Below are 13,116 nucleotides of genomic sequence, written 5' to 3'. Positions count from 1 at the left end.
GTGTGTATTAACTTTCCTGACATTTTTGTAAAGATGCACCAGTGAATATAAGCTTAAAATTAACTGAGCAGTTTGAAATGAGCTTGTTCTAACAGTAAGACAGAATGATTCATACTTACAGGCAATCCTTGTGGACCTATAGGCCCAGGGCTTCCAGGAGGTCCTGGATATCCCTGAAGTGGAAGGAAATCAAGAATGGTTGATTGTTTGATAGTTCTGTAGAACTGTAGTTTCTGAAATAGTGGCATTCAAACATTTCTTTCCATTGTTTGCAACTATGAGTTGGATCCATATGCATTTACTAGCTAAGAAAAGCCAAACTAAGCTAAGCTAAGAAAAGCCAAGACACCATTGCTGAGCTGAGTTGTCAATAACTGGAGGGGGGATTTATGTTTTACTTTAATAAGTAGTCTAATGATAAAACAAGTACTTGGTAGCTTTTAATTCCTACTTTTCATTTGCCTTTATATATACATCTACTTTTGATATTCCATTCACTACTTACCATGACACCTTTTTCTCCAGGTGGGCCCAGTGGGCCAGGACTACCCCTCTCTCCCTTGAAGAAACAATAAATAAACTTTATGATGTGCTGCCATCCCATTGTTACAGTTCTAACACCTTGATTACTTCATAAGACCATGTTGCAGGGCCAGGATAAACCCAGCCATATCAGCTGTTGATATGATATGATATAAACCACAACTATGACAGTAATAATATCTTAAAGCAGCACAAAGAATCTCTCAAAAAAATTAGGAGATAGGTTTGGCTGATTTTCCAAACCTCTACCACTAAGTTTCAGAAAAAGGAGAGGGAATAACCTGTGTTGATAAATGTCCACTCTCAATACTCTAACTGGCAGAGCACATATATATGCAACAGAATTACCTAATATCTTGGGGGATTTTAAGAGCTTGTGAAACCATAAACCCCATATCATATGACTACTCCAACCTTTAATTTGAGCCAAAGGTGAAGATGTATATCCAATTTTTGTGAATTGTGAATTATACCAATGCTATCTAGTATCCTCCTTAAATCAACAGAAATGCATTTTCCCCCTAAAGATGCATAATGTTTTCCCTCAAACATTTTCAAGATATAAAGTTCACTTTCTATAGTTGCAAGAAACTGTATAACTGTACCACGTTCTACTGTGCTTCAGGGACATTTTTTCAATTTTAACAGAATTCTTTGTCTTTCCCTATATGATACCAACCAATTAAGGTCCAAACAGTAAATATGATTAAGTTTACAGAGCCAGACAGACTTCTCAATGTGGCAATAGGGGTATGCACAGGAAAAAGTCCAGAATTCAGGGAATACCAAATTTATTCTCCAGTTTGGTTTCATAATACAGAACAAATTTGGTAAAATTCAGCAATTGTTTCCCATGGGAAACTCAATTCAGAAATGTGGCCTGGGAAGGGGATGAAACTTGGGGTCCTCCAATGACCCTCAATTTTCATGAAGATTGGCTCACAGGAGCTCATTTTATGACCCCCAAAGAAGGTGCCCCCAGCCACCTCCAATCTCCATTATCTCCTATGGGGAAAACATACAAAGAGCCTATCTTTAAAAACTTTTTAAAAGTTCATACTTCACAACTCTCTCAGGATACTCAAAAAGTACACCCAAACACCAAACAAACTGAACTAAGCTCCCCAACACCCTCCCCCCAGAAGAACAACCAAGAACAATTGAACACCTGACTAAAACAAACTTCTATGCCAAGAGAAAACAGAACCCAGCAAAAATACCCTCCTACACAAAAGTGCAACCAAAAGCACCCCCACCACACACAAAAGCAGTTTTTAAAATGCAAACCAAAAAAAAAATTCTCTTCCCCCCACCCCTATCCCTCCCTGACACCTGGTGAACCCCCTCCCCGAAAGATAGAAAAAGCCCAGTATGTCTATGACTCTTAAACTAGGTAGCAGTCAGGAATCCACTCCACTCACTGGGAAGCAGGATCCAGTTGCAGTCTAAAGCAGGCCAGGAGAGAATGCCAATAAGCCAGCAGCAACAAGCAGGCAGTGTCTTTCAATCTCCAGGCCAGAGCAAAATGGAGGCTGACTGAGGCAAGCTTTCTAATTTAACTCCTTGAAGCAGTTTTAAAAAGGCACTCTCTTAAGTATCACATTGGTCAGAGAAGGAGAGCTGCTGCAAGGATTGGTCACTCACACTCCCCCATCCCTTCCTCTTTCCCCTCTTGCCTCTGACTCACTTTCCCTCCCTTCGCCCCCCCTTTCCTCTGGCAAAAAACGGGCAGGAAGCAGTGTTTCTTTGCTGTTCCTTAGCAAAGGAACAGTGGTGCTGCACTTGCCGAATATTATCAAATTTTACCGAATAAATTTGGTAAACTTAAATTCAGTATTACTGAATACATTCAATAATACAGATTTAAGTTAGGTAATACCGAATGTTACCAAATCAGATAAAATTTGATGATTTTTACTGAATACCGAACCTGCATTGTACATCCCTATGTGGCAGTATTATGCAGGGTAAACAAAAGCCACATCATCCTCTCTCTGAAACTTTGATTCAGCTATAATAAGCCAGAATGTGCATTCAAGCAAATATCTTATTAAGAGCAATATTTTGTGGAAAGATCACATCATTCCAATGCACATGCATGCTGTCGCTGCCACAATGTGGTAGCTTTCCAGTTGCTGAGGCAATGAAAGCCTAAACACCTTTATACACATTGAAACACCCACTCATAAAGTTCACAAAATATTCATGAAACTTGGCTTCCTGATTTAGCTCAGTTATCAGTTTTCTTGAACTAATTATATTAACATGGACTAGTCTATCTATTAAGGCAGTAACAGCAGATACAGATTGAAGCAGCTTTCATAGAAGATGCATCTTTACTTGCAGCAACGAATACTATTACTCTAATGCCTATGGCATGTGATCGTAGATGTCCCAAGAGGAACATCAGTGTACAATGTGCTATGTTTCGCTATGGTAAACATGGTTGATGATACTGCTGATCTTTGAGACTGCATTTGTCCATCTCTGACAGGTTATTTAAATTTCAGAGTCATTTTTTTAGTAAGTAATTAACTGTTATTTCATTTTCTTTTAAAATGCAAGGGAGAAAGATTCTTCAGGATCCTCTCCTTAGATGCATCACCATTGATCTAAACTTCTTGTTCTCTATGCTTATGATCTTGTCTGAAAAGGCTTTCAATTTGGCTCTCATTTCCTGGCCAGAAAATATTACATTTTCCTTTTCCCCAGGAACATCCTTCCCACTTTTTGCGCCACATCTGTGGCACAACTTATGGTATTGAATATTTATGAATTAACTCAATGATCAGCATCAGATGGAATACAGATGGAAATCTTAAAATAATTCATTTTGAGTAAAACAGTTTTAAATGGATAGGAAAAATTATTTCAGCAATCCATGGGAAATAAACAAATGCCATACGAGAAAAAAATTAATATTTGTTCCCATTTGAAACAATGTTGTTTCATTACTTTTTAAAAGCTGCCAGTTAATCTGAAAATAACTCTGCCAGACTATTTATATTTATGTACCAAATGCAAAACAATCTTTTCAATTGCAAAACATTGGTCAATACTTTTTTATCAGAATGAAAACCAAAATCATAGTTAGATTGGGGAGAAAATACAATTTTTTTCAATGCTTTTACTTCAACAGTAATATAAATGGATTAAAAAAAATATTTTCATGGAAATCGTAATACAATCCTAGAATAAGGTATTTCGCTAGTACATCCTTTTGAATTTCTGCCATCAAACTGCACTGATATAATTTTTCCCTTCAGGACAGGAATATGAAGAATGGGATGATAGATATTTTTGACAAATATTTAGTCTTTTAACATAACCCAAAAGTGACATTCGGTTAAATTATAATTTCCTGTTTTCAATTTTTTAAAAAGGAATAAAGAAGAAGCAACTTCATAAAACTTGGTCAGCGCAATCCTGAGGGCGGCTGTGTCGCTGCCGGCCATGAACCTGTGTACATGCAGCGCTGCTCATCTGCTCACAACAGACTTTTGTGGGAGAGCCCTGCAAATGGCCGAGTCCAGCGAGACAGCAGCTGGGAGCACATGCCCTGCCGCTCTCCTGACAATCCTGCCAGCAGCTGTGCCACCCCCTTGACAGGCGGACAATTGGCAAGCAAAGGCACAGATAACGTGCAGGCCATGATCCCTGCTGCCTGTTGACACCTCCTCCCCATCCTGCCAGAGAGCAGACAGCTGGGGACCACATGCCCCTACAGTAAGGGCACCCCACATGGAGGCATATGGGCAGTGGGGACTGCATGGCAGAGTGTTAGTTGCAGTCCACAGCGAGAGGAGCATGTGGTAACCTCAGACCCCAACAGCACTGGGGGGGAGCTGATGACCCTCCCTCTGCACACAGGAGAGACCATGCATCCCACCCCATTTGCCTTGCCACCATGTGAGAGGGGGGTGAGCAAGACAGGGGCAGTGTGTGGCAGCAGCCCCCGTGGAATCAACGACCTCCACTCCATTTGGGAGCTGAGCCACGCAATGTGTTATGGATGCCTCTGGTTGCTAGGTGGTGCAGGGCCATTGTTCATCTGTGCAGGCAAGAGGGGAGCACAGGGCAAGCTAGAGCGTGGTCAGAGTACAGTTCGTGGGTTGTGCACAAGAGTATGAGTAGCAGTACAGAGCAGTCTGAGGTATTAGGATCAAGGCAGAGCCTGGATCAGTGGTGGTGGGGGTGAGAGTGAATCAACTTATTGCTTCCACAACCAGTCTCTCCCCCCTGCCCCTGGTCTTTTAATGCTGAGGTGTTTGGTTTGCTGCTGAGCTGCATCTGGCCAGTGCAGTCTCTCTCCCCATTCCTAACTGGCTCCAGGTGCCTCTGAGCAGCTAATTGCGCACTTTGCTTCCTCTCTAATAGTTCATGCCAGTTCCTCTTCTGTCTATGCTCCAGCGGCTCTGGAGATGGGGGAAATGAGGTGGGTAGTGGGAGGCTGGCTGGAGATGGGGGAGGTGAGGTGGGTCATGAGGAGCTGGTTTGCCTGTCCTGGTCCAAGACAGATTGGCTGCCACTGTCAGGCAGTGGTTCCCTACTGGGTAGCGTAGCCGTGACTTCTGGTGGTAGGTTGTTCATAGCCAAAGTTAGGTAGGGCCTTTTTGTGGCTACTCCTTCCTCTTCCCCTAAACTGTTTCATCGAGGCTGGCTCTGTCTGGCTGACCCATGACACAATGGGGCAGAGGTGCCTGGCGAATCCTCAGCACTGTCACTTCCCTGGCGGCCCAGGGCCGGGAACATCCCTGGATGATAGATGCCTCTCTGGCGAGGAAATGCTCCTCTTCTGCATCTGGCTGTTCTGCTTCCATGGCAGCTTCAAGTTCTAATCCTTAGAGGGGGACAGTCAAGAGGTCATGAGCCTGCCATCATGGGGGAGTTGCAAGAGTGGGTACTCAGTCATCCTGACTTGAGGCTGCGCTTTCTCCTCTGCCCAAGGGGGGGAGCCCATCCGCAGGAGTCCAAATGGAGCTGCGTCAAGCATGGATCCCTGGGCAACTGCCCCTATTCAGGCATGGGCTGTGCCGGCTCCTGGGCAGCAGCCATGCCTCCGCCTGGTGAGCTTCAACTGCAGAGGCCAGCATTTGGGAGGGCATGAGTGAGGGAGGGGGAGACGTCAATGAGCAAGCTGAGGCAGCTGCCTCCCCAGCTCTTTCTGATTTGTTGGTGTGCCCTAGCCCCTTCCCAAGCCAAGACTCAGGAGAAAGGTAACCTGAAAGGGAACTTGGGTGATGGTTGTTAGTCAGACATTCTGGACGTGGCTCTCCTCACACAAGTGAATGTGAAGTGTGCTCCAAATTTCACTGTGTTCCCCCAGTGCACTCTTGCCCCGTCAATGCAAGTACCCTCTGCTGCCTTGCACTCTAAGTCACCACGACAAGGGGCTCTTGGGCAAAGCCTCCGGTTGCCTCCCCACTTACCTGGGGTCATGGGGCTGGAGGTTATGTAGTTTGCCCAAGAAGCTGATTGGGCATGGAGGAGGAGGGGTGCGAGCAGATTGGTCCCTGCAGTAGTCAGCATCCTATGCTCTGCTGGGCTGCTTGGGTGGAGCTACACATGAGGGGAGATCAACTTTCCCCCCACAATGGGCTCCCATGGGCTACACTCTTATTTTTCATGGTGTAACTTTATGCCACTGCTGGGGGCATTCCAATGCCTGGAATGGCTTAGGGAGCCAACTAACTTGTTCCCTGCCCCCTGGCAGGGACTTATTTCTCAGTTACACTCATGTCCAGCCATCGTGGCCAGGCTCCAGGAAACAACCCGGATGGAGCAGTGATGGGCCTTTGCACCACTGGGGAGGCGGTTACACTGGTGTAAAGCCAGGATATACCGGAGTAACTCATTGTTGGCTTCTAGACTGCTTTTGCTCCCCCCTCAGTTTTGCACTGTAAATGGTTTTAATAATACAAAGACTTAGCAATATATTTGAAACCTACTGTGGGCATTCTAAAACAGAAAGATTTTCCTTCTTCATTTCCAAAATATTTCTAATGCTCATGAATTAAATGAAAACTAGGAACCTTTGCCTTTTCCATCTCTATTACTCTATCATAGGACATCTACAAAGACAACCTTGCTTAAATTTCAAAATTCAACTAACAGGAAAGCAGCTAATCATGATTAAACTAGCTGACCATACTCAAAGAGATTCCAGTTTTGGAATACAATTAAAACAAGATCAAAATACCACATGCAGAACCGTAATTTTACTGCTTTTAGCATATTACTTACGTTACAATGATATTTACTTTATTAATAAATAGCAGCTTACTACATACCTTTTCGCTGGAGCCTCCAGGTGATCCGGTTTCACCTGGCAAACCAACCGGACCCTACAGGAAAAATAAAACAGATGTACTGCGGTTAATAACTTCACCAACAGCCACCTCTCATCGACATATCTGTATCAAATCACATCAATTATTTTAGCGGACTATCAATGTAAATAATTTTCTGTATATATGTAAGAATAAGGAACCCAGTTTGTTCCACTAAGATTCAGTAGGAGCTAATTAATAATAGTCTTCTCCTATTGTTTTTCATCCTTGCATGTTTTACATGGAAGACATGGGAATGATGATGACATGGCTCCTTTAACATCACTTTAATCCTTCCCCCAAACTGTCAAGTCACCATAAATTCTCAGAGGATGTCTATGATGTCACTGAAGGAAGCCTAAAATTACTGAGTCCTGTTTCATTGGAAAATGTACTCATGAAACTCATTAGTAGTCAGTGAATATAGGGAGACACGCTAAGACACTTAAAAGAGACAAAGTATCTGATTTCCCTGACAAGATGCAGCCAGCCTAGGATCCTGACAGCACTTTTCATTTACATGGCCAATAACTATAATGGCTATGCAGTAGAGGTGGACACAAACTGCAATACGAACCAAAAAAACCCCTTGCGTGAACCTGTCCATTTCATAGTTCATTAACACGCGGTTTGTGCCACCGCGTGTTAACAAACCCCCACGACTTTTTTGGCCGGGTTCATGTGATTCGTGAGCAGTTCATGACCCCAGACAGGCTGGCGCCGCTGAGTGGTGTCTGAAACTGACAGCCCCGTCCCCTGTTGCCAGTGAGCGGCAGGCGAAGGGGGTTGTCAGTTTCACACACCCCGCACCAGCTTCAGCCCGTTGGCTGAAGCCGGAGTGGGGTGTGTGAAGTTGACAGCCCTGTTCTCCTGCTGCCAGCAAGCGGCAGGAGAACGGGGCTGTCAGTTTCACACACCCCGCGCTGGCTTCAGCCCATTGGCTGAACCCAGTGTGGGGCAAGTGAAACTGACAGCCCTGTTCTGCCACCCAAGTGGACGGAGACCCACCCGAGCGGAAGGAGAACTACAACTGTCAGTTTGACAGATCCCGTGCCAGGAACCTGGTGCAGGGTCTGTCAAACTGACAGCTGTCATTCTCCTCCCACTCGGGGGACAAAAGAACAGGGAAGAGACCACCTTTCTCCCTGCTTTGCTAAGTTTTCTGTGTACAAGACTTTTTAAATTAAGGACAATGAAAGCAGGAATCCACCACCTGCATTCTCAATTGGTGAAGTCCAATCCAGTCATGAATCTGTCACCTCATTTTCACCTCATTTTTCTGAATCAGGTGTAAGTTTTTTCCCAGGCCAGGCCCTAGGAAGCATAAAGCAGATTCACAGAGCTATTTTGTGATGTAAAAATTAATATGAGGAGATTCTTCAACCAGTCAAGTGGTATTCTGAAAACATGACCACAATGACGTTTCGTAGGTGGCAACTTGATCTTATTATGTGAAGCTGATTTTGCAAGACTTCTTATTACATAAAAACTGCAAAATACAAACTACAACCACAGAAATGGTAATATGAATCAGCTTAGTAGCTATCCTGACTACATACTAGACATGAGCACAAACCAAAAAAAACCCAAACCACCTGATTTGTGGTTCGTTGCTATTCCACAAACCAGGAACCACGAACTTCCATGAACTTTTACCAGTTCATGAATCGGTCCGTGGTTCGTGGAATTCAAACACCCGGCGCCGGCTTCGGAAGCTGGTGTGGGGTGTTTGAACTGACACCCCCTTCTCCTGTTGCCCTGAAGCAGCAGAAGTCTGTCAGTTTCTAAACACCCCGCGCAGGCTTCATCTGATTGGGTGAAGCCTGCAAGGGGCATGTGAAACTGACAGCCCTGTTCTCTTGTCCCCTGAGTGGCAGGAGAATGGAAGCTGTAAGTTTGACAGACCCCACACCAGCCTCAGCTTCCATTCTCCTGCCACTCGGGGGACAAAAGAACAGGGCTGTCAGTTTCACTGATTTCAAACATCTGCAAATAAATACACTGAGTAAAAAGTGTGATTATTGCATGAAAATGTAAGCACATGATGACTCATAGCCAATTATGCCTTGTCCCATTCTCAGGCACATATCCAAAGTGAAGTTCAGTCTAGACATTATACTTCCCATGTGCAGTTCTCTGTTTTCACATGGTGTTTATGTTCATGTCTAATACATATCACATGTTCAGTCAAGAATTCTCTCCACAAATTCTACAATAATTTGCCTAATTTTCTCCTGTAGCACTGAGGAAATGTGTAGGATAATAGCCATAATTAGATAAGAGCAAAATCTTCAGAAACAGCTTAACCAGCTTCTGTTGACATGCTATCAAGGTCTCATAGAATGTCATGAGCCTGCAGAATCCCAAAAGAACAGTTAACAAAAATATCATCCTTGGGCATTTCTGCACAGTTTTTGCTACAGCTTAGGTTCCTAACTGCATTGGTTTCCCCTCTAACTTACACACAGCATCATATGCTGGCCCTCTTTATTTTCTGAGGTTCCACTATTTTCCCTAGTGGCACCACTGTTTTATTTTTATTCTCATTTTTATTCTCATGTCAATATATCTCTAAAGAAGATCTGTTGAATAAGGTTATTAAAAATGCAGAGTAGGTTCAGAAAGGCAAGGGGAAGCAACAGCCTGTATTTGCTTCCCCTTGCCTTTGGTGTAGCGGTTTGGTGTAGATTTAGCTTCAGCTTGTTCAGCCTTAACAACCTAACCATGGCCCTAAAGCACTGGTTCAGGCCCAAGATGGCTCCATCAGGAGGCTTACATAATGAAATATAGAGCTGGATGTCATCTGAATATTAATGATACCCAACATGAGGTAATTCTGCTCCTCCAGTGGAAACTCTATGTTTGATCAGATAGAGAAAACTGAAGCCAGAGTTAATCCCCTAATGCTAATTCCATATTCTAATGGATAAGAATGGAGTATTCAACTTTGTCACAGATGCTGAGAGATCTAGCAATATCTAGAAGGAAGACTGTCCCCTATCCAGCTATTGATGATCAAAAACATATTCAACAAGGTAAAGGTAAAGGTAGTCCCCTGTGCAAGCACTGAGTCATTACTGACCCATGGGGGGATGTTGTGTCACAACGTTTTCTTGGCGAACTTTTTATGGGGTGGTTTGCCATTGCCTTCCCCAGTCATTTACACTTTACCCCCAGGAAATCACAGTTCCACAAAACCAACTAATAAAACCCTCTCCAAATCAGAATCATCCCAGAAAACCAACGAGTCAAAAATTAGGATCAGGCAAGTTGAGAAGGGGAAATGTGGATGGAATCAGGAGTGGACAACAGAAATATCAGAAAGGTAAAACCAAGATCCATGTTCCTTGACATGTTTAGGAATAAAGGATAAGAATAGAAAATATGCAAGCCAGGATGCACTGTAAAGACCATGTCAAGATTAAGTATTGTACAAGATAAACTACTGGATATTTATTTTCCAAGAAAAATCTAGTTGGCACCTTAAAAGACTTGTCACCAGAAAAGCTTATGGTATAATAAATTTAAGGTGCTATTTCACTCCTTTTTTGTTTTTGTTTTGTGTTGTTTGTGATATAACAGATTAATATGGTTGTCCTGAAGGATGCTTACAAAGTCTCTGCCTTTTGAAAACTCTTCATTTATTTCCTGTATAATATGGACTTTTTTAAAAAAAAAATCACAATTTTCCAAAAAAATCACATTTTTTTCTGTATTGATTTTTGCCAGTTCTGGCCCCATACCACTTTGAGTTTTCTTCTGAATTCTGCATGCTTAACTCTCCCTTCAGATTTCAGTGTGGTATTTTCAGGGCTTTTTTTCTGGGAAAAGAGGTGGTGGAACTCAGTGGGTTGCCCTCGGAGAAAATGGTCACATGGCTGGTGGCCCCACCCCCTGATCTCCAGACAGAGGGGAGTTTAGATGGCCCTCTGCGCTGCTGGAGTGGTGCGGAGGGCAATCTAAACTCCCCTCTGTCTGGAGATCAGGGGGCGGGGTCACCAGCCATGTGACCACTTTCAAGAGGTTCTGGAACTCGTTCCCCCGCATTCCTGCTGAAAAAAAGCTCTGGGTATTTTCAAGGTTTCTCTTCGAATTTTCTGCATGTGCTTATTCCCCGATATTTTTCTCGAGGCAGCCTTGACTTAGCTTTTCAATCATGCAGAATTTTCCTTTCATTCCCGCCCCCCTGCCCTCTGTTCTGCCTTGTCCCCACAGGTAACTTCCCACTGATTGGTCTCTCTATCCCACTTTCAGCTCTTCCCTCCCTCTTTCCTTTGCCTCATCCTTCTCCTTTCCTGAGATATGCCTTTTTAAAGAAAACTTAATGTTATAATGTAATGTTGTTGCATTTTGTCAGCTTGCCCCTCTAGTGCTGGCCTCTGGCTCCCAGCTCTGGGTCAGCCCAGGAGGGAATCTCTGATTTGGACTACAAGGGGGGGGGGGGGTATAAATCACAAACAAAAACATCTATCTGAAGCATGGTTGTTGAGTATTGGGGATTTTTTTAAAACCAAGCATAACAATATTATAACATCATGTTACAATGTTGCTTGATTTAAAAAATATTTTCCTTCAATACCTGACAGCCATGCTCCAAGTAGATTTTTTTTGTTTGGGATTTACAACCCCCCCCCAGTCCTAACTGGAGAGCCCCACCTGGGCTGACCCAGAGCTGTAAGGCAGAGGCTGGCACCAGGGGAGTAAACCAACACAATGCAATGACAACAACATTACTACATTATAACATTATGATGTTTTCTTCACAAAAAAGCATGTCATAACAATATAATTAATTTGTATTGTGGGTTACAGGGATCTCTTTCAAGTTTTCAGAGATTATCTATGCTTTGGGAGTTAAAAGTTCTATGTTTTGAATTATCTGTGCCAACATTGCACATGTGCCATGTTGGCTTTCTTTTCTCTTTTGTTTCTTTCAACTGCTAAAGCCTTAGTGCTGGGCACCTTTGGTCATAATATCGTAAAGTCATAATGAAATAACATGATTGGGTGCACACAAATTTTTTTTAAAGGGATGTTGGTGATGTGATGGCACCAGTGATACCAACAGTGATGCCAACGATGATGTCCACATCTCACCAATTAACCCTCTTTATTTCATAGTGGTGGAACCCATACCAGGATTAAAAATGACATGCGGAAATGTAGGTGGCCAAAACTAATTGATTCTTAAGGAATAAACACTCAAAAAGAGAGGAGTAAATTGCCTGTGTGGAAAAGGCAATAGTATGCAACTGAAAACAAATGATAACACTGATAGAAATTTAGACTATTTACTTATTCTAAGAATGAGTATAGAAAACTCTGTATAAAGATTTCTGCAGGGCTTTCTAATGGCAGAGATGACTCTTTAGAAGCATCCTCGACACACAGCTTTTTTTTTCCAATGGAAAATTAATCAGAGAGTCGATCCCACATCTAACACATGCTTAAGGCAGGGAAAGCATCCTGCCAGTGCATCTGCTGTATGTTAGAAGTTGGACTGCACTAAAATAATTGGTAACATATTGCATGCTTATTGAGGATAAAAATGAAGCATATAATAATAATATTCTCGGGAAAGATCATTTTAGTCAGAAGGCTATAACTAGGCAGTTCCAACGTCTCCCTGGATACCTATCAGTTATATACATGTTTTGCTTCTTTCCATGCTACTAAAAACATTTTAAAAGCCTCAGGGTAGAAATTACCACATTTTTAGATGGAAATCTAAATACTCAAAATAATACTACCGTTTTCTTATAGCATTTGCCATAGTGGCAGACGCTTTGTCTTGCCAACAGATGGAGCGGTTTTGGCAGCTTGCCTTGGAGACTGACCCGGAACTGGCGCAGATGCCCCTGGAGTTATGGTGGCTTGGGAGGCCGAAGCATACCGGGCTATAAGGCTTGCATTGGCCCCGAGCACGCAGCATTCCTACGACAGAGCGGTAGGGCAATTTTCAGTGTTTAGGAGGGATGTGGGCCTTCAGCAGGTATGGCCTATCCCTGTGGAGCATCTGATATGCTTTTACGTACAGCAGAAAAATTGCAGGCTAGCGGTAAAGTCCATTCGAGGTCAGTTGGCGGCACTGGCTTTTGTGAGCAAGGCTTAGGGGTTCCCGGAGGCCTTCCAAGTTAGAAAAATGTTAAAAAGATGGTCGCGCGAGGCTGTACCTTGCGCCGACCCTAGGGATCCTATCTCACCAACAGTCCTGAAAGGTGGTTGTTGGGGGTTTTCCGGGCTG

General features: G+C 43.3%; 1 protein-coding gene across 1 annotated transcript in view; it reads right to left on the bottom strand.

Moving 5' to 3' along the window:
- COL24A1 (collagen type XXIV alpha 1 chain) overlaps positions 1 to 13,116 on the bottom strand; it is a 259,353-nt gene that overhangs the window by 87,082 nt on the left and 159,155 nt on the right. Inside the window, exons 26-28 of the mRNA XM_054980368.1 lie at positions 6,834 to 6,887; positions 506 to 559; positions 120 to 173 (exon numbers count right to left, since the gene is read on the bottom strand). Coding sequence (XP_054836343.1) covers positions 120 to 173; positions 506 to 559; positions 6,834 to 6,887 — 162 coding nt within the window. The remainder of the gene's footprint in view (positions 1 to 119; positions 174 to 505; positions 560 to 6,833; positions 6,888 to 13,116) is intronic.

The sequence above is a fragment of the Eublepharis macularius genome, chromosome 5 (assembly GCF_028583425.1).
Source record: "Eublepharis macularius isolate TG4126 chromosome 5, MPM_Emac_v1.0, whole genome shotgun sequence".
Taxonomy (NCBI): Eukaryota; Metazoa; Chordata; class Lepidosauria; order Squamata; family Eublepharidae; genus Eublepharis; species Eublepharis macularius.
Note: the sequence above shows the minus strand (reverse complement) of the source record. Positions and strands in the feature narration are given on the sequence as shown.